Here is a 22,395-nt window from a genome sequence, read left to right on the forward strand (position 1 = left end):
AAATGCTTCTTTAGCATCTATGGAGATGATCATGTGGTTTTTGTCCTTCTTTTTGTCGATACGGTGGATGATGTTGGTGGATTTTCGAATGTTGTGCCATCCTTGCATCCCTGGGATGAATCCCACTTGGTCATGGTGTATGATCCTTTTGATATATTTTTGAATTTGGTTTGCTAATATTTTACTGAGTATTTTTGCATCTACATTCATCATGGATATTGGTCTGTAATTTTCTTTTTTGGTGGGGTCTTTGCCTGGTTTTGGTATAAGGGTGATGTTAGCTTCATAGAATGAGTTTGGGAGTATTTCCTCCTCTCCTGTTTTTTGGAAAACTTTAAGGAGAATGGGTATTATGTCTTCTCTGTGTGTCTGATAAAATTCCGAGGTAAATCTGTCTGGCCCGGGGGTTTTGTTCTTGGGTAGTTTTTTGATTACCGTTTCAATTTCTTTGCTCGTAATTGGTCTGTTTAACTTTTGTGTTTCTTCCTTGGTCAGCCTTGGAAGGTTGTATTTTTTCTAGGAAGTTGTCCATTTCTTCTAGGTTTTCCAGCTTGTTGGCATATAGGTTTTCATAGTAGTCTTTACTAATTCTTTGTATTTCTGTGGAGTCTGTCGTGATTTTTCCATTCTCATTTCTGATTCTGTTGATTTGTGTTGATTCTCTTTTTCTCTTAATAAGTTTGGTTAGAGGCTTATCTATTTTGTTTATTTTCTCAAAGAACCAGCTTCTGGTTTCATTGATTTTTGCTTTTGTTTTACTCTTCTCAATTTTGTTTATTTCTTCTCTGATCTTTATTATGTCCCTCCTTCTGCTGACTTTAGGCCTCATTTGTTCTTCTTTTTCCAGTTTCGATAATTGTGATGTTAGACTATTCATTTGGGATTGTTCTTCCTTCTTCAAGTGTGCCTGGATCGCTATATACTTTCCTCTTAAGACTGCTTTTGCTGCGTCCCACAGAAGTTGGGGCTTAGTATTGTTGTTGTCATTTGTTTCCATATATTCCTTGATCTCTATTTTAATTTGTTCGTCGATTCTTGATTATTTAGAAGCGTGTTATTAAGCTTCCATGTGTTTGTGAGCCTTTTTTCTTTGTGGAATTTATTTCTAGTTTTATACCTTTGTGGTCTGAAAAGTTGGTTCATAGAATTTCAATATTTTGGAATTTACTGAGGCTCTTTTTGTGAGCTAGTATGTGGTCTATTCTGGAGAATGTTCCATGTGCACTTGAGAAGAATGTATATCCTGTTGCTTTTGGATGTAGAGTTCTGTAGATGTCTATTAGGTCCATCTATTCTAGTGTGTTGTTCAGTGACTCTGTGTCCTTACTTATTTTCTCCCCGGTGGATCTATCCTTTGGGGTGAGTGGCGTGTTGAAGTCTCCTAAAATGAATGCATTGCATTCTATTTCCCCCTTTAGTTCTGTTAGTATTTGTTTCACATATGCTGGTGCTCCTGTGTTGGGTGCATATATATTTAGAATGGTTATATCCTCTTGTTGGACTGAGCCCTTTATCATTATGTAATGTCCTTCTTTATCTCTTGTTACTTTCTTTGTTTTGAAGTCTATTTTGTCTGATATTAGTACTGCAACCCCTGCTTTCTTCTCTCTGTTGTTTGCCTGAAATATGGTTTTCCATCCCTTGAGACTTTTAGTCTGTGCATGTCTTTGGGTTTGAGGTGAGTTTCTTGTAAGCAGCATATAGATGGGTCTTGCTTTTTTATCCATTCTATTACTCTATGTCTTTTGATTGGTGCATTCAGTCCATTTACATTTAGGGTGACTATTGAAAGATATGTACTTATTGCCATTGCAGGCTTTAAATTTGTGGTTACCAAAGGTTCAAGGTTAGCCTCTTTAGTATCTTACTGCCTAACTTAGCTCGCTTATTGAGCTGTTATATACACTGTCTGGAGATTCTTTTCCTCTCTCCCTTCTTATTCCTCCTCCTCCATTCTTCATATGTTGGGTGTTTTGTTCTGTGCTCTTTTTAGGAGTGCTCCCATCTAGAGCAGTCCCTGTAAGATGCCCTGTAGAGGTGGTTTGTGGGAGGCAAATTCCCTCAGCTTTTTCTTGTCTGGGAATTGTTTAATCCCTCCATCATATTTAAATGATAATCGTGCTGGATACAGTATCCTTGGTTCAAGGCCCTTCTGTTTCATTGCATTAAATATATCATGCCATTCTCTTCTGGCCTGTAAGGTTTCTGTCAAGAAGTCTGATGATAGCCTGATGGGTTTTCCTTTATAGGTGACCTTTTTCTCTATATCTGCCTTTAAAACTCTTTCCTTGTCCTTGAACTTTGCCATTTTAATTATTATGTGTCTTGGTGTTGTCCTCCTTGGGTCCTTTCTGTTGCGAGTTCTGTGTATTTCTGTGGTCTGTTCGATTATTTCCTCCCCCAGTTTGGGGAAGTTTTCAGCAATTATTTCTTCAAAGACACTTTCCATCTCTTTTCCTCTCTCTTCTTCTTCTGGTACCCCTATAATACAGATATTGTCCCTTTTGGATTGGTCACACAGTTCTCTTAATATTGTTTCATTCCTGGAGATCCTTTTTTCTCTATGTCAGCTTCTATGCGTTCCTGTTCTATGGTTTCTATTCCATCAATGGCCTCTTGCATCTTATCCATTCTGCTCATAAATCCTTCCAGAGTTTGTTTCCCTTCTGTAATCTCCTTCCGGGCGTCTGTAATTTCTATCTGGACTTCATCCCTTAGCTCTTGTATATTTCTCTGCATCTCTGTCAGCATGTTTATGATTCTTATTTTGAATTCTTTGTCAGGAAGACTGGTTAGGTCTGCCTCCTTCTCTGGTGTTGTCTCTGTGATCTTTGTCTGCCTGTAGCTTTGCCTTTTCATGGTGATAGGACTAGTTTGCAGAGCTGGGATGAGTGACGGCTGGAAGGACTTCCCTTCTTGTTGGTTTGTGGCCCTCCTCTCCTGGGAGAACAGCGGCCTCTAGTGGCTTGTGCTGGGCAGCTGCGTGCAGACAGGGCTTCTGCTTCCTGCCCGGCTGCTATGGAGTTAATCTCCGCTGTTGCTGTGGGCGTGGCCTGGCTTGGGCTGTTGCTCCCATATGGTGGAGCCGCGTTGGAGTGGGGACTGCCGGGAGGCTATTTATCTCTGTGAGGGGCCTCCGTGCTCCCTGCTGCCCAGGGGGTTAGAGTGCCCAGAGTGTCCCAGGACGCTGCTGTCTGGTTTTGGGGTCCGTGTCCCTTTAAGACTTCGAAAAAGCATTCGCAAAAAAAAAAAAAAAAAGCCACTCGCTTTTCTTTGTCCCCGGCCGCCGGCCTCCGGTGCCCGCTCACTGTTCTTGCTGCCCTGTTTCCCTAGCATCCAGGGCCCCCTGGGCACGCACTGTGTCTGCACTCTGGCCCGGATGGCGGGGGCTGGGTGCTCGGCAGTCCTGGGCTCCGTCTCCCTCCCGCTCTGCCTGCTCTTCTCCCGCCGGGAGCTGGGGGGAGGGGCGCTCGGCTCCCGCGGGGCCGGGGCTTGTATCTCACCCCCTTCGCGAGGCGCTGGGTTCTCTCAGGTGCGGATGTGGTCTGGATATTGTCCTGTGTCCTCTGGTCTTTAGTCTAGGAAGGGTTGTCTTTGTTATATTTTCATAGATATATGTTGTTTTGGGAGGAGATTTCCGCTGCTCTACTCACGCCGCCCTCTTGGCTCCGCCCCTCAAGGGGCCAGTCTTTGACTTAGTTTTTCATCTTATCCTGTGTGGTAGCCAGAAGATTGCACCTCACAGACCGCTGTCTAGAGGGAGCCCAGGTGGCCGCGGGCCCAGCCCCTGTGCCCGAGGACAGGAGAGCGGCAGGGCCCAGGAGGGGGCAGGGCCGGGGCAGGTCCGTCCCTGGGCACCGGGGAGCTGCTCTGAGGGCGGCTGGCTGGCTCACTTCCTGGGCTGCCGCAGTCCGGATCATTCCCTGGCTTCCCTTCCCGCCCTCCTTCACCCGGTGGGGTCTGCGCTGTGGTCTCTCGGCTTCCCTGGGCCTACCTGGCCCTCCCCGCATTTTCTCTTAGAGGAATTCCCCTTACAGGAAGAAAATCCTTGCATGTTTAATCCTGTCTTGGTGGCTGCTTCTGGAAGGCCCTGGACTACATTCTCCTATGATTTCTGTGAAAACACACTAACATGTGAAATCACTAAGGCGAGAAAGGATGTATACTATAATTTTAATAACAACAATATTTAATATTGCTAGATTCTTAAATTTAGGAAAGTTGAAATTTCGTGTAATTGAGAGCTAGCCTCTCATTTTTTTCACAGCCGTTTTTTTCCATGTAAACTTGTTTTTGGAAAGACTGAAGTATTGCAGTAGTCAGATTAGGGACTCATGTTCATTTACCCAGTGATTGGAGAGCCGTGACGTATTAAGGAGTCGCCTCTGAGATACCTAAGGGTATTTAATGACAAGTGGAAGCATTTCTGAGGGCGTCGGTAACTGATACATTGCTGAAAGCAGAATTATTCAGGGTAAGGACTGTGACAGGTTTCTTTGCTTCAGGTCCTTAGTGCTTCTTGTTTTAAGTTTGTGTGCTTTCTAGAAGAGTGCTTGTATTGTATATATTAGTGTTCCAATTTTCTGTCTTTTTTGCAGAATCAGAGTGAAAGATTCGTTTTCATTGCAGAGTGGTATGATCCAAATGCTTCACTTTTTCGACGCTATGAGCTTCTGTTTTACCCCGGGGATGGATCTGTTGAAATGGTAAAGGAACCTTCCTTTAAAGTTGGCAAAGGGAGTCGAGTTGGGAGAAGGAGAGGGAGAGGATTGCCTTTTATACAGTTGCTCTGAAAAATACATACATATATGTGTATATATACACACATACTTTTTATCAGTGGGAATTCTTTTTGGCATTGTAATTCCGATAAAAGAAAGTAACTTTGTGCCTTTATTTTTACTGCCAAAAATAGGAATTAATGATTTGGGGTTAGAAAAATGAAATTGGACTATTCATTCATATTTGGGATTAAGCAATAGTAAGTGTTGTAGGTAAAGATTATCATGGTTATAAATATGTCACCATTTCTGAAAGCTGTTATCTACAAAAAGTCAAATTAAAAAAGATCAAGGTAAGACTTCCACTTATTTATTTGTGTCCCTTCAGGGTTGACAACCCCTTTTACAGATGGATCTTTTTGGTTCCGGGATTTTGTGTAGGCAAGAAATCAGGAATTTGGAATTTTTCTGGGATTTCATAGGCACTGATTTGCTGAAATGATTTGTCAATAAACAAATATATCACTTTAATACAAAGTATTAAATGTGTAGTAAGTTTTTAATGTTATTACTGGATTACACTAGAAAATATGGAAGTTAACATATGAATGAAATTATGATTGTATCTATAGCAAAACCAAAACTGAACATAATACATATTTAATAAAGCAGATCTAAGAACTATTTCCAGTCTCCCTGTTGGTAACTGTTGTACTGTGTTGTTTTGGTTCCAGCATGATGTGAAGACTCGTTGCACCTTTTTAAAGCGGACCAAATACGATGGCCTTCACTTGGAAGATTTATTTATAGGCAACAAAGTGAATGTCTTTTCTCGACAGCTGGTGTTGATTGACTATGGGGATCAGTACACAGCTCGCCAGTTGGGCAGTAGGAAAGAAAAGTAAGAAAACCATCATATATCTTCTTTTCTTCTTAAAACGTTATATATGTCTTGGCACCAAATTCTAATTACTTGTTTCTGTCTTGTGTTTTTACAGCTTAGGTATTTTTTAGTGATCTAATTCAGTGATATGGCATTTTTAGTATTTTGTGGAGCAGATTCTGAGATTGGCTCTTCACTCTGGGTAGTAAAGTGATGCCCATTGTCTTAGGCAGTGATTATTTTCTGGAGGAAAAAAATACAAAATTACATTTTTGTGACCTCATCATTCTTTGTAACATGCATCTAACTGGGAACAGAATATTTTAATATAGAAAGTCTTGGTGTATAGGAGAAATATAATGCGGCTCGTGGGGAAGCTATAGTGAGTACGTACGCTCAGTGGAAACTGAGAAGGGAGGGGCTTCTTGCGGACGAGCAGGAGAGGTTTCGCGAGGTATCTGAGCTGAATCTCGAAAGATGGGTTGGATTTTTACCCAGTTTGATCCAGTTGGGGGGATGCTAGTCAGAGGTGTGAGTGTCAGCAAAGGTTCAAAAGTAGGAAGTTATATGTCATGTAGTGGGAAGAGCCCGTTTGTGCTGCTTGACCAACTTGGTGTTTAAGTTTTAAAAAATTTGATTAGTAAAACAACAGCGTGATTTAGGATGGTAGAAATAGGCATGAAGATGAAGGAATGTGTAAGTTAATGGAAGTAGAGCAATAGTAGTAATAAGTTACTGTGTCAGGCCCTGTGTTCAAATGATTTGTATGCATCATTTATTTGAGTCCTGAAACCTCATAAAACACATGCTGTTATGATCGGCTCCACTTTGCTGATGGGGAGGTTGAGGCTGAGTTTGGGTAACTTGCCTTAAGTCAAGAGCAGAGGAGCGATTCCGGCCCAAGGTCAGCCTGCACTGGGGGAGGGTTGAGTCACTGGAGAACAGATAGGACCTGGGCAGCTGCTGCCTGTCTGTCTCAGATCATTTTTATGTCTCCTGCAGCACCTGGCATCTCTCCTCATGTATGACAAGTACCTCATCTGTGTAGCTGAATCAGTCAGTGATAACAACTTAAAATGTGTCATCTGTTCTTTACTTTTCTTCATTTCCTCCCTTTTCAAGTGTTGACCTGTGATCTAGTGACAAAGTTGTTTCTGTCCAGGTTGTTTGTAACAAATGTCTGTTCGTGAGCTTTATTCACAGACAAATGTCTGGTGAAAATGACGATAATTGAGAAGAGAAAATATGAGTGTTGTGAAAAGGAAAATAAACACTGAAAATTATGGTATAGAAAAACTTACCTGTCCTGTTCACAACTGTATCCCTAAAGATCACTGCAGAGATGCCTCAGATGGTGACTTACTCACAGGGAAGGCCCCACAAGACCTTGCTGAGTGAGGGTGCGGACAGGTGTGCCTCTCCGAGGGTGGTCACTGTCCAGGAAGAGCCTGGCTGGCCGGCCTCCCCGCCTCCTTGCCCCCCTCCCACTGCACCTGCCTCCTGCGAGGCACAGACTGAAGCAGGGGGTCCGCCGCGGTGCCCAGGTCTCCCCTCCTCATTTGTCAAAGCTCCACTTCTTGTGATTTTTCCTGTTTGGTTTAGAAGAGAGACAACAAGTTGGAGGTGCAGCTAAAGATCAGGCCAAGAACAAGGGCTTTTTAATAATGGTTTTCTCCTGAATATCAATTTTTAGTATTACTGAAATGACATTGTAATTTCCTATTTCTGCATTTATGAGTTTGCAACTTTCTGAGACTAGAATGACTGTATTTGAATTGAAATTTTAAATCTTTTGTCATATTTCTTGGCTCTGGTTTCTGTAGCTCTTTTTCTGTGTTGTCCTGGGAGAGTCTTTGCATTTGTGCAGTGAGTGTTGCAGTAATTAAAATAGGGATCACTGGTGAAGGAAGTTAAGCCTAGCTGTGTAAAAAGCTGCAAAGACTATTTAATTTGATAGGAAAAAAGTCTGTCAAACTGTATTTTGAGTGCTGCCACCCAGTAGCTAGCTGATCACCTAATAGCTGAGTCATCCCCAAGTAATACTCTCCCTCTGATTTCTTTGCAAGCCCTTTAGAATTCTCCAGCTGGTTTGATGTCAGTGTGGGTATTAGTACATGGATGGAGATGGAGATTGGTGGTAAATGCCTCATAAAAAAGCAAGACAAAGATTCCCAGGAAATTTTGAAATGGGGAAAGAAATTAGGATGTTGATAAATAGGCATCTCTCATTATGAGATCCAACAGTAAAAGTGTATGGATTTAAGGAAACACCACCTGTAGTTCCTGTATTCACAAGTAATAAATGCTTATAGCTTTACTTATGAGCTCCTGCTATTTGCCAATCAAGGGAATAGGCACTTTTCGTATGCATCTCAGTTCAAGACTACATTTTTTCATTTAAAGTAGCAAAAGTAAATGAATCAGGGAGTCAGGGTTAATAGTATGACTCATTCAAAACAAAATAATAATAGCTCTGACAATCGTAGTTGACTCATGTTAACTCTGATCTGTCTAAGGTGGGTGTTGTTGGTTCTGTTCTGTGGAACAGCAGAGTACCCGGGCCCCAGTCCCACCGCTGGACAGGGGAGCCAGGAGACCGGTCTGTATCTGACTCTAAGACTCATTCTTCTAGTAAACCTCTAAGTATGTATTGGTGAGTACTATTGAAGAGACAGAAGAATGTGAGGTAAAATTTTAAATATTATGGCTTTGTGATGTAATTAATGAAAATACGTGCACTATTATATTTTTACTGATTTGTTTCACCATTTCCTCTTCTAATTCTTTCCTAATTGCCAGCAAGTCAGTAAATCCAGCAGCCTTTTGGCTAATTCTACAGAATTGGGAAGTTTTGAAAGTGTATTGTTTCATTTAAATGACCGAAAAACTAGGCATATGGAGAGACACGTGTGTCTGTCATGGTCACATAGAAACAGCTTCTCTGCAGTGGTCGTCAGCAGCCCAGTCTCGAGCTGGATGGTGCCAGTGAGCTAACCGCATCCCGACTGTGTCCACCATCCTCAGCTCCTGTCTTCACAGTAGAAAGACTAGTCAGAGGGGGGGAAGGCCCATCTCCATGGCGCCCGCCAGCTGATTTTGAAGCAGTTCCCTGACAATTCAGTGTAATGCAATTTAGCTCACAAAGAGCCTCAGTTTTCAAATCCCTCTGGCTGTAAAAATCTGACATTGATTCACTTCCTATTTTTTTAAATCGCCTTTGTGGGGTATAACTGACATTAAAGAGCTGTAGATATTTAATACGTACAGCTTGATGAGTTTGAAGATAAGTGTATACCTGTGAAACCATCACAATGAAACAAAAATTTATCGCCTCCAAAAGTTTCTCCCACCCGCTTTATTAATTTTTGTGTTGATTTTTCCTTTGTGGTAAGAATGCTTAACATAAGATCTACTCTTAGGTAATTTTTAGTCTATTGTCTCTTTATAAAGCTCCTCAAATCAAATTGATAAAGGTTATTAGTTGTCAGTGAATCAGAGTACTTGATTTTAGTTTTAGGGAAGGAATTGATGCTTTCTGGTTCTGTTTGGCTATAAATACATATTATAAGCTTCTTGTCACCTCTTGAGCTCAGTCTCTGTTCACCCCTCCATACTGCTGACCCGGGAGCCAGATGAAGATCAAGGTATTGGTTTATTTGGGCTGTCTGCTGGGAGCCACACGTGCAAGCAGTTGAGGCTTTCTCCCAGTTCCTGCGTCTCCTACCCCAGGGGCTGCCTGTACTGGTTTGGGGCTCACCTGCCTGCTGCAGACCTTGGGAACAGCCACTGAGTGAAGGGCACCAAGCCCCAGGGGGGCTTCCGTGCAGGCGCTGGACTCTGACTCGCCCGGCCTGCCACCTGGAGGCAGGGACCTACAGGTCTGCCAGTGTGCTGGCTATGCCAGCTCAGGAGTCGCCACCTGCAGAGACTGGTAACTGGATGGAGGCGGTAGGGCAGCCCCCCTGTGGCTGAAGCACCCACGTTATGAGCAGGAGCTGCATGCACCCTGTGCCTGCTGCGCTCAGGACCCTCTGGGCTTCCAGCCGCCAAGGCTGCGCCCCAGGGAGGGACCCGCAGAGGTTAGTTCCATGCTGCTCACCTTTGGGAAAGCACCGACTCCACCCCAATGCCTGTTACTTCCCACATGCAAGTGGTTGAGTTTGGCCAAATGGCACTTAAATGCCATCCAGTGAGGCCTTGGTTCAGTTACCAAGACCTTGTGAAGAATTCACCCTCTATTCATTTCGCACCTTCACCTACCCATGGTTTCAGTGTCCAAGATGACACACTGTTGGTTATATGATCGCCCTGTAACCGCAAAACTGCACCCCAAATATGCCATGAAAAATGCCTCTTCATTACTCATTCCCAGAGAGAAGTTAGGATTCCTTCCTCTGTAAAATAAGGTCAAATTCTGCCTTTCAGTGTTGAAATTCTCCAAGCGCTCTCCGCTGGTCAACAGGTATTATGCTGAGTGAAATAAGCCAGGTGGAGGAAGACAAAACCACATGATTTCACTCACTTGTGAAAAATAGATTTTTTTAGAATTTATTTTTGGAGTGTGTCTACTGGCAGATTGTCATCATCTGAAAATGTCTTTATTTCACTTACATTCTTGAAACTACCTTCTTATCTATGCCCTCACTTTTTCTCTGTGCTTCATTCTTAAGAATTAAAGAATTAAAAATCTTCCCTTCGGTTGCATCTAGTCTTCTGTCAAACCATTTGTCTAGTTCTTGTTTTCATTATTGTGTTTTTATCACTGGCTGTTCTAATAGATTCTTTTTCAGGTTTACATATTCATTGTTTGTAGCTGGTAGTTTTCCGTTGCCTGACGATACTCTGCAGCTTGCCTTTCAGTCCTTTAATCATAGTATGCAAGTCTTTTTACTGTCTAAATCTGAAGTATGTGTAGGTGTTTCTCATTCTGTGCTGTTTCTTCTGGTTCTCCCCCATGTTGGTCTTTTTCCCAGTACGCACGTGCGCGTGTGTGCGTGCGTGTGCACATATGCACGTTGTGTATGTATATCTGAGTTACTTCAGGTACAGGGTGAAGTTGCTTTCCTCCCAGGGAGGAACGTGTCCGCTTTGGACTGTTCCCCAGAGGCATCGGTGATCTGCATGGCTGGTACTCATGCTTACATGCGGGAGGTCCCAGGCTACCTAGGCGATGTGACCTTGTGCTGCCTGACCACGGAGTGTCTGCTTCTGTGTGGTTCACCCCGAAGAGTAGCCTGTGGTCCCAGATTATTCGGGAGAACCCTCTGTTGGGTCCTGCCTGCCTCCCAGGGCTGTAGTGCAGATTGAAGTCCGGATCTGCAGATGGGGAATGTCATCAAGGCCAGTGCAGTTTGCATTTTCAATTTTGTGGGTTCCCATTTTTCTCTCACTTTTGCACTAATGATTGTTTAGTATCTTTTCATTTTTAAAAATATTTTTAAAATATTCATATCCACTGTTTTTACTTTTCAATGGAAGGGTTATTCTGAATAACTTGGCATTGTTGCCAGCTGAGAGCTTGGGCTTGCGCGCCTGCTGCAGCCACTGGGGCCTTGTGTGAGAGGGTCTGCCTGCAACCCTGGGGCAGGCACACACTTTCTGCTTGTTTACAGGTGATTCCTTTAGGTGCTCAGCGCTGGGGCCCGTAGGCCCGTCTGTCTGGGGACGTTCGTCCTCAGTACTTGGCTGGTCATCTTTTTCACGTACCTGGATCACACTCACAATTGCTGCAAGTTCTGCTCAGAGCTTGATGGTTTATGGACAACATATTTTTTTTGCATGGCTGTGTGAACACTTATTTTCCAGAAATCTACATCCTGTCTGAGTTTTATGAAGGCCGGCTAACCTGTTTTTGTCATTCTCCATTGCTAAGAAGTTTTAATCTAAAGGAATGATTTTCATGTTTTTGTTTTCTTCTGAGAGCCCCTCATGCTGGGGCCTAGTGCAGGCGAGAGGGCTGCTCTGTGGTGGACGGTCCCAGCAAGCCACGGCCCTGGCGCCTGTGTCCTTGGCTAGGCCCCTGCGCCCTGTGACTGTTATTGGCAAAGAGACATTAGCAAAGCTGCCTCAGGCACACGCTGTATGTGGAGGAGCCTGGCCTGGCCTCCGGAAGCATGAGGGGCCACAGGGGACCACACGGCAGAGAAGCCTCACTGGCCCCGGTGAGCCGGCCCCTGGTGACCCGCCAGCCAAGCGCAGCTGTGTGAGAGGTCCCGGGCAGACCACTGCCCAGCCAACTGCATAATCCTGAGATTACTTTTTTAAGCCATTACATTTTGTGGTCATTTGTTACGAGCAACAGATGACAGCAGCACTATTAATATATTTTTGTGGACTCTTTGTTTCTTTGTGTTATTTTCACTTTTAAATAACATATATGATTCCTCTTGCCTGTCTTATTTTCCCTCCAAGATACATTTTAATTATTATCTATTGAACAATTAAGCAGTGAAGACATGACAGAGGAATTCATTCCGAGTATTTAATCATAGCAATAACCCTGTCTTCTGTAGGCATTGAGAGAAAATGAAATTACATTTTACATGAAGTGTGTCATTTTGGTATTTTTCATGTTGCTCCTTGTTCACAGAAATCGATGACTTCTGATGTGTTCTATATTTTCTTTAAGAGTGTGGCTAATGAACATTCTTCCGAGTTTAGCATGAACAATTTATGGTTTCATGTGTCTTATAATATTTAAACAATATGAGCTGAAAGTGGTGAGTTTTAATTGTATCTTTGATGAAGCTATGTAATATAAAATTCTGTATGTGACTCATTTGCTTCAAACTATAGAAAAAGATAGTCTGATATATGTAATACACATAGTAAGATGAACAATTTTTGTTATTTAAAAATCTTAAAAGCCAGCCCGTAAGTTATATCCAGTTGTCAGCATGGATATTTGACTCACTATTCAGCTAAGTGAGTCCTCTGGGTGAACAAAGCCAGCCATCAAGGAGCCAACCGGTCTCCTTTCCTGGATTCTCTGAGTTAATGCTAAGTGGGTCAGAACTTCTCAGTGTAGAAGGTGAAGTGGCAGCAACTCTTTCAACTCTGTTGTGACTTTGTGTGTCATGTAAATGGAGTTACTCCAGCTGACCTGATTCTTGTCTGCATTGGCAGGATTACCCTTAAGGGTCTTGTGATTATTCTCCCTTATTACGTGTTTTTGTTGCACTTGTGATGTGGGGGAAGTGCAGATGTGGGAGACTCAAAAGCTGGCATTGTGTCCTGGAGGAGCTCTGAGCCGATGCCCTCTGGCAGGGTGACTTTCTGGGCCTGTTTGCCCGTCAGTAAAACAGGGACACTCAGGTGATCTCCACCCCCAAAGGTGGACGACTCAGTGGGCCCAGGGCTGGGGGAAAGGGCGTCGCTCTAAAGTGTCCTTAGAGGAGAGTTTGGTTCGGAACACTGCCACGTGCCGGGCCAAGTAACGAGGCATTTGGTTTGCTGTGCATCACTCATGCTTTGAGGAAGGTGATAATAGAATTTATAGTTACTTCCAAATCAATGCTGAACGGATGCATGCCATATGTAGGTTGAAGACTAGCAGACCAGAAATCAGGCTCATAAGATATTTAATGTGGCTCTCTAGAGATTTGCCCTTTTTTAATAAGATGTAATCTAAGGAATAGAAATTGTAAACACCTAGTTTTCTTATTTGGGCATATTAAAAATCACAATTTTAACTTCCTTGAGCTTATTATTATTTTTTAGATTGGGTACCTAGTACCTAATGTTGGTTTCCTTGGGAAAAAATAGTAAACCTAGTTTACATAAATTTTTAAGAGACCTTTAATACACTTCTTCTTATAATTCATTTTGTTGTATGATTATCTAGGATAATTGTTACAGAAACCTTACTGCTTGTGAATCATAAATAAAAACTGCCAGAGAATTTTATTTTCAAACTTATTCTTTCTTTACAGAACATTAGCCCTGATTAAGCCAGATGCAATACCAAAAGCTGGGGAAATCATTGAAATAATAAACAAAGCTGGATTTACTATAACCAAGCTCAAAATGATGATGCTTTCAAGGTAATTTGTTGACCATTTTCAGTTATCCTTTTTTTTAAATTATCTTTTATGTCATTGTTTAATATAAAAACTTTCCACTGGCAAAGCGCAGAAGAGTAATCTTATTAGAATGAAACAATGTAAGACAGTAGGTAATTGGATGCATAAATAATGAACTCTAAGCAAGCTGGAGTCGGCAGATCCGCGTGCCGCATTAACTGTGTTGTCTCCCATAACCCGTCTGCTCGATGACACACATGCGTGGTAACTGTAATCTCTTTTTAATATCCAAGTGTAACACACTGTATAAAAATCATAGGATAGGAAATGAATGTTTATTCTATATGAGAAGGCAGTATTACTGTTTACTGTTGAGATTTCCAAAAGTGATGGATTTGGAAATGTTTGTATTTAGCACCTCCCAGGATGGATGATTGGTAAACCTGTAACAAATCACCTTCAATTTTACCCCAACAATGACTTATGCTCAATTTGAATTTTTCCCCTGTGTGATATCTCCTGGTTTACATATTTTCTGGAAAGGCAGGAGGCTTATATGTCAGAGCAGGGTCCAGAGTCAGACTGCCCGTAACTGTGCTGCTTCCTCGGCGTGCGGCTCCCCGCACGGATGTGCTTGTTCTTCCTCTGCGAACTGGAGGCCGGAACAGCACCGGGCCCTCAGCGGTCAGGAGGCTTAAAGAGTTTTTATGTGCGAAATGCCTTGCAAACCCTGGCGTACAGTGAGTGTGTGTAGATGTTAGTATTAGTAAGTGTTAGTGCTGGCGATATATCATCATTTAGTGGAAACCAAGGTCATGGCCCTTCATAAGTACCTAAATCTGTCCTACATATACAGTGAGAATGCCTGCTCTTAAAGCTGGCAAGGGACTGAGTTTGGGGGATATGACTTGGGATAGCTTTAATGAGACTGAACATTTTTATGTCTACTTCCAGTGCTTGATAATTTGGCATCAAAAGAGAAAGATGAGAACCATGCCCAAGAAAGTTAACATAGCGCCTCATAATCTCTGATAATATTACTGCCGAGTCCTGGATTTTGCCCGGCTTCAAAGCGAGCAGTTAGTCTGCTACTCTCTCATGGATGGTGGCAGAGACGTGAGACTTCTGGGTCAGAGACCAGGACTTCATCCTGCTACAGTGTGGCAGTGGCATCTGTGCTTGCCTCCACGTCCTGTGGGAATTACGTGGCAAGGGTCCAGGGGGCTGTTGTACGCACAGCTGAGGAGTATTGAACTTGGGTTTCCCAAAGAGCAAGCATTCTCAGTACATAAGTAGGACAGATTTAGGTACAGTACTTATGAAGGACCATGACCTTGGTTTCATTAGCAAGCGGTGAGCAAGCCTGCTGTTTGTACTGAAGAGAGACATGACCTCACCCCGTAAGGCTGCTCACCGTAAACATAACTCTGAGGGATGGCTAGCTCAAAATGCAGATGGGGCCCTGCATTCCTGGCCTACCTAGCGAGGCATGTTAGGACCGCCAGAGACCCAGGCGGGCTGTCTCCCAATGCTCAAACCTTTTCTGGACTTGGGTGCACCCGTGTTGGTTCCTTCATTCGTAGCAGTACCGAAAGGCAGCAGCCGGGTCCCAGCAGACTTGGGCTTCTAGTTCCCAGAACCTTGCCTGACTCACGGTAGGCGCTAAGTAAATATTTCATGAAAGAAGAAATGGCTAGACCTTTGTGAGAGGGTGGTGAGTTTCTTTAGAAAAACACAAGACATAACAAAACAAAACAAAGCAAAACATCTTCTCACGGTGATGATGTACTTGTTGATGTTTCCGCCTAGACTTCATAAGGGAGGAACCTGACGGGGCCAGTGGGAAACCTCACAGACCCTCACCATGGTCCCAGGTTTAGGTCTCAGGTGGGGATGGTGGGTCAGTGATGTGTTAGAAAACAGCTTGAATGCTTTCAGTGATTAAGATTTTTCTTTCCATTGTCATTAAAGATTGTTTTTTCTTTTTTTTAGTAGTTCATTTGTCTTGAAAGTTTAGAATGGTCATTTTAGTCATCTTGCTGTTCAGTCTTCTAAAATATTCCCCACGTGAGTTTTGCAGACAATCGGTTCTACCTCATTTTAGGCTGCAGTGCAATATATCCATTTTGTTTTTGTGAATGCTTCTCGCTTCCTTCTAGAATTTGTGATTTCTGTAGTAATAGAAAGGGCATAAGCACTCAGATATTTGCCACCAGAAAAATTTTAGTTTAAGTCCCCCCTTTCTCCCTCACTAGCACTTTGACCCAGACAAGTTATGTACTGCTGAACATCATTATTTTCATATGTGCGATGAAGGTTATCGTACCTACATATTGTTGTGGGGAATAAATAATGTTGACATGTAATAGGTTCTAGACAGATGTCTTTTCTTCCCCTCCCATTTCTAGGTATGAGTTTTATTTTCTATGCTTATATAATATACTTTTCATAATCTCTTCACAGTCAAAGAATGTCAGTACATTTGGCTTAAATAAGCATATTCCTTGATACAGCTAATTATGTGAGTTCATTTTATAATAAGCCTATAAGATCTTAAAGCATTTTATCCTAAATTATTAAGCGTGAAATGTTAAGGTAGAAGATCCTAACTTCTTTTAATTTTAAAAAGTAGTTGCTGTTGACATGTATGTGTCACAAATTGTGAACTCAGCTTAAAGACTTTAAGAGAACTGTGAGTTTAAGAGAAGCTCTGATTTGATTTTTATAAAAAGTTTAGGTTCTTTAGCTAATCAATTTAAAGTTCATTATCTTTTCCATTGTTTCTCTAGATATTTAGTAGGAATATAAATTTAAAAAGCAAGTCCCTCTTGCCCTTAATAAATTCTAAATTCTGAACGTCTCCATATTATCCACCTTTGGTGGTGTCACTTAAAGCATTAGTTTTTGATACATTAATAACCGATAACACATTGGTATGCCTAATTTGTCAAGCACTTTTTAAAACACAGGTATATAGTGTTTCCTTTGGAGGAATCTATCTAAAAAAAGAAAACTGTTAACAATTGGGTTAGTATTTTAGCTTAATCTCTCAAGTTTAAAGCCTGTAGAAGAAAGTGATGTATTTCGAATTCGAAGATGGTTTTGCATTTTTGAACCCTAAAGGGAAAATCATTCTTATTTGTCAAATTTTAAGCTTTCTTCTTAGAATGTTAAAGATGCTGGTGAAAAAGGAAGATAATAGGTATAAACATGAACAAATATTGCCTCTTACATTCTTTGTAGTATTACATCTCAGCATATGTCCATTCTAGCAAAAATTTGAAAGGAGAGGGGATTTGAGCAGAATATTTGGTGAATATCATTATATTAATTAATTTGCATACAGATGACATAAAGATTTCATCTTTATTAATACAGGCTAAAATAATATTCTTACATAATTCTTAACTATTGTCATTTTGATTATTTTACAGGAAAGAAGCAACAGATTTTCATATAGACCATCAGTCGAAGCCCTTTTTAAAGTAGGTATTGACTTTGGGGCTAGTGGCGTGTAATGGAGGGTATCCTGGAGAACCAGAGTTATAATTGTCTAATTAAAACCTGTTACATGAGAATAATCTTCAAAGGGTCATAGCAACATCTGTGACTATTGAGAATTTTTTTCTAATAATCATTTTTTCCTGTCCTTGTTTTAGATGATTCTTATCTTATTAAATATCTTAAACTTTCATTAGAAGCAAATGGGATGATTTACTTACATGATAAGGGACATAGCTTTCTTTTTAGGTTTCAGTAGATAAAAATAGTGCAATAATTATATTTTATGTTGAATATTTTGTGTTTTTAAACTTTTTTGGCATTCTCATGGACATAAATTAATCAGTGAACCCTTGCATTTCTAGTGTGATATACATTTTGTTCCTTGAGATGCAACAATTAATTTATTAGAAACTGAATCTGTGTTACTGTTGAGAAAGAAATGCTTCTATTTCTAATAAAGGCTATCAGCCAAGCTGGTACAGTAGACACACCATTGGTATCCTGCACAGAATAGTGTTTCTTAAAGCTTTACTTGAGAAATTACTGTTACAGATTATTTTAAATCAAGCATGATAGAATATTCCCAAGTCTTGTTAGAATAGGCATAGGTCATTTTCTGGGAAATCATTCTTTGTATATCTTGGTAGCGTTACATCACAGCCCCTGCTTAATGTCCTGTAGTAACTAGCATGCAGTAAATTTTATGAACTGTATTCATTGGCTAGTTGTCTGGTACTGAGGACGACACAACACAAGACTCAGTGGCTGTGTTTGTCAGCAGCCTGGGCAGCAGCGCTGTCACGGTTGGTGCCCCTGCCCACGCCATCCCGCACTGCGCCCCACCATAGGCTTATCTTACAGTGCTCTTAGGCTCTACGTTATAGGACAGTCTCAGTTTCTGGAGGGAAGGATCTTGTTTTATAGCATATTCTGATTTGTATAGGTAATCATTAAATGCTTGCTAAATGGATAAACATGGGTTTATTCCCTTGTTTTGAGTTCCTTAAATCGAATGTATTTTGTGGGGGGCAATGGGGGCAGTTAAGGCCTAGCAGAATATGTATGAGGAGACCATGTGGGCCTTTTAGGATGGAGGATATGAATACTTCTCTGTAATTGCTATTTTTTAGAAAAATTCTTCAGAATGAATGGAAGTGATTTACAAAGGAAGCACTGAAGGGTGGTGGCTCACAAAACGAGGTCCATGAGGGAGGGAAGTGTGCAAAGCAGTCGAGACCTGCTAGGCATCAAGTGCGTATCTCACATGGGAGCCTGTCCCGTTAGTTCAGATGACAGGGAGGCATGGTTCACCTTAGAACATACTTTGTCCCTGCCTGACACAGAAGGAGCGGAGTCCGTCACCACACAGACTGGTCATTGTTACTTGTATGCATGTGGAAGTGGGAAAATGAAACGGGTCTCTTGTTTTTCATCTCTTGGGGTTCTTGACTCAGTGCTGCTGGGCTTTTAATAACGAGCCTGTAGGAACACCTCTGTGACCTAGGGTCAGGGTGACCCAGAGAAGCTTTTACACCAGATGAAGGCTTTTTTCTGGAAGACCTGTTACTTTTTCTTTATCACTAGACCAACTCAGTGTTTATTGATTGAAAGTGCATTGTCATTCTCTGAATTCTAACAGCCCTACACAAAAGAACCAAATGAATTCTTACTGAAAATAAGTCACAAGACATCCCTCTCTTCACTTTGTGCATTGACATCTTATTTGGCTGCAGTGGTGAACTGAGAACAAAAAGGAAGATCCTTTTGTATCTTTCAGTGATGGAAGTGGAAAAGCGTAGATCAACAACATGCGTTTAAGTCAATTAAGTCGTCTTAACTCAATGAAACAGTGGGTTTCCTGCTCACGGGAATTGATTTGACAACACTGGTAGTTGATAGGACTCAGGTCCCTGCAAGATGTTTGATTCACGAAAATTTTATCTTGCCTGTATAAAATTGACTACATCCGATAGTTCTGAGATTGTGACATTAATGTGTGTGTTGAAATACTCCGATTGTAACATATCCTTGTTGTTAAGAGAGATACCTAGGTTGACAGAGAAATGAAACACTCTTGTACCCTTTTCCCAGTGAGCTGATACAGTGTATCACGACCGGTCCTGTTATTGCCATGGAGATCTTAAGAGATGATGCTGTTTGTGAATGGAAAAGACTGCTTGGGCCTGCGAACTCCGGTGTGGCGCAGACAGATGCTCCTGGAAGCGTGAGAGCTCTCTTTGGGACAGACGGCATCCGAAACGCAGCGCACGGCCCTGATTCTGTCTCTAGTGCTGCCCGAGTAAGGCGTTTTAAATGTATTGAAATTCTGCTTGGGTTTTGTTACAAGTGTTTTATGTCAAAGCATTTCTGTAATTTCTGACTTAGGGTGGATTTATATAGCTGACCTAGCAGTAGAGAAAACATTTGGCATATTTCAGCGATCTGGCTTCTTCATGAACTAGTAACCTGGCCGTGGCCAGTATGTTTTCTCCAGTTAAAAACACTTGTCCCATTTCTTGTTCCAAAGACTTAAATTATTGAAGCTCATAAATATTTGAGTTACTGAATTCATGTTAAGACTAGTTTACAGATAGTAAATATTCAAAAGAAGGTATCATTTGATATGTTCTTTCTTGGATTCAGCCTAACACTATTTTCAAGCATAACATAATTTTCTTTCCTACATACAGCCAATGTTGATGAAAAAGTTTCCATGTTCCTTAGAATTACTCCTTACTTTAAATCCGTATAAAAAAAGGTATAACACCGGATTTATGCAGATGTTGATTTAGTCTAATGCAAGTTTATTCTCAGCACCGTGAAAAATTTCTCAGCTAGTCAAAGGTGATTTTTAGTTTGGTCATGTTTGCAATGGAGTAATATTAAACAGTTTTATCTTTGTTTTTTTAATTTTTCTTACAACTGGCAACAAATCTTTTCAGTTCCCCCTTCAGATGAGGCCTTGAGTCTGATCATCACAGTCTAAGCTGCTGCAGGACTATTGCAGAAACCTCCTAATCCTGCTTTCCTCTTCTCTTACACCCAATTTTGAAAATCTTAACTTGCTCCCCCCTAAAATTAACTATGCCCAGGGTGATGTTTTAAAAACAAATCAGATTAACAATTCAAGTACTGAAAACTCTTCAGTGAGCTTTTTGTCTTTGCTAGAAAAAGATCTAAAGTCTTTAATGTAGGTTTCAAAGCTGCACCTGATCTGGCCCCTATCATTCTGTTTTACTTTTATCACTGCCCAATCTCTTCCTTACTGCGTCCTAGGTACACTGGCCCTCTTGCTGTTCCTTGAGTAGCATATGTCTGCCTGAATTACTCAGTTTGCAGGAAAGACGGCAGTGTAGTTGGATGGCAGTGAGGGAAGGAGGGGCTGAGGAGCTCACAGAAGTAGTGAGGGGACATTGTGATATGGTCTCAGCGCACCTTCTGTAGGACTGTTGGCTTCTTCTCTGAGGAAGGTCGAGAGCCGCTCCAGGCTTTTGAGTGGAGGGCTGCCTGCTGACTCACCGCTCAGAAGGACCACGCTGGCTGTGCTGAGAATGGACTGTAGAGGCAAGAGGATGCTGGTGTGGTGACCCAGGGAGACGGCGGCTTGGGCCAGGGTGCCCGTGATGAGAGGAATACAGGATATGTTTTAAAACATATCTTAATTGTTGAAGGTCAAAGAAACAAGGGTTCCTTCCAGAGTGAATTTAGGATGTGAGAAAAAGAGGTGTCAAAGATTACTCCAAAGTTCTTGGCTTGAACAACTAAAAGATAGTATTTACATAATTTGAAATGAGGAAATCTATGGCTGGTGTCAGTGTGGATGGCAAATCAGGAGCTCTGTTTTGGACATTGCAAACTTAACAAGTAAGTTATCCACGTAGAGATGTTGAGCAACAAATTGAGTGAGTTTGGACTTTGGGAGAGAGGTCTGGACCAACAGCATGACTATGTGCTCACCAACACACAGCATGTGTGTAAAGCCATGAGGCGGGCTGAGACTGGCAAGGAGAGAGTCTAGGTAGAGAAGGAAAGGGAGTCAAGAGGGAGCCTCTTCTGTGTTTATGATTCCATTTCTGTTTGTTCATTTGTTTAGTTTTTACATTCCACCTATCAAGTGAAATCATAGGCTATGTCTTTTTCTGTCTGATCATTTCACTCAGCGTAGTATCAGCAAGGTCCACCCATGTCGCTGTGAATGGCACTCATTTTGATGGCTGAGTAATAGTCCACAGTGTATGTTATTTTTCTGTTTAGCACGTGAATGTGTTATGACCCTCCCTTCAGGCCTGCACATTGTTTGCTAAAAAAAATCAGCTCATAGCTCTGTGGGTGTCGTTGTATGTGTGTCGAGCTGCTCTGCTCTTGCTGCTTTTAAGATTTTCTCTTTATTTTAATATTTGCCATTTTAATTATGTGTGTCTTGTTGTGGACCTCCTTGGGCTTATCTTGTTTGGGGTTCTCTGTGCTTCTTGCATGTCTGTTTTCTTCCCAGATGAGGGAGCTCTTATTTCTCTAAATAAGATTTTTGCCTCTTTCTCTCTTCTTCTGGGACTCACGTATGCAAACATTTGAAGGTTTAATGTTGTCTTTGAGGTTCCTTAACCTATTCTCTCTTTTAAATTTTTTCTTCTTGCTGTTCACCTTGGGTGCTTTTCATTATGCCGTCTTCCAGATTGTCGATCCATCTTCTGAGTCCTCTAACTGCTGCTGGTTCCCTCTAGTGTAATTTTCATTAGTTATTGTATTCTTCAGCTCTGATTGGTTCTTCCATATTTTCTATCTCTTTGCTGACATTCTCACTGAGTTTATTTACTCTTCTCTCAAGTCTGGTCAGCTCCTTCACACCACTGTTTTAAACCCTTTACTGGGTAGATTGCTCATCCATTTTGCTCTTTTCCTGAAGTTTTGTTTTGTTCTTTCACTTGTAGCATATTCCTGTTTCATTTTGCTTGACTTGCTCTGTTTGCTTATACAAATTAGGTGAAACAGCAGCCTCTCCCAGTCTCAGAGTGGCCTGTGTGGCAATGTCTGTGTTGGACTGTGTGCCTGGTGGCTCTGGCCGGGTGGCAGGAGCCCGCGTGGGGTGGGTGGGGCTGGTGAATGGTTCCCATCATGCACAGTCTAGTTGCCCTGTAAAACCCACTTATTTTTGCTGTGCCCCATGTTGAGTGAGTGCTCACAGGCCCCTCAGTGATGTCTCCCTGCTGTGGTTCCTGGTGCCACGGATGGGGTCCCCCCACCACTGTGTCTCCGCCCCTCCTGCGGT

General features: G+C 41.9%; 1 protein-coding gene across 2 annotated transcripts in view; it reads left to right on the plus strand.

The window, feature by feature from the left end:
• NME7 (NME/NM23 family member 7) overlaps positions 1-22,395 on the plus strand; it is a 158,615-nt gene that overhangs the window by 20,857 nt on the left and 115,363 nt on the right. For both annotated transcript variants that reach the window (XM_036900424.2, XM_036900429.2), the window contains exons 2-6: positions 4,599-4,706; positions 5,456-5,622; positions 13,536-13,646; positions 17,060-17,110; positions 19,221-19,428. In XM_036900424.2, coding sequence (XP_036756319.2) covers positions 4,599-4,706; positions 5,456-5,622; positions 13,536-13,646; positions 17,060-17,110; positions 19,221-19,428 — 645 coding nt within the window. The remainder of the gene's footprint in view (positions 1-4,598; positions 4,707-5,455; positions 5,623-13,535; positions 13,647-17,059; positions 17,111-19,220; positions 19,429-22,395) is intronic.

Source organism: Manis pentadactyla, chromosome 19 (assembly GCF_030020395.1).
Source record: "Manis pentadactyla isolate mManPen7 chromosome 19, mManPen7.hap1, whole genome shotgun sequence".
Lineage (NCBI taxonomy): Eukaryota > Metazoa > Chordata > Mammalia > Pholidota > Manidae > Manis > Manis pentadactyla.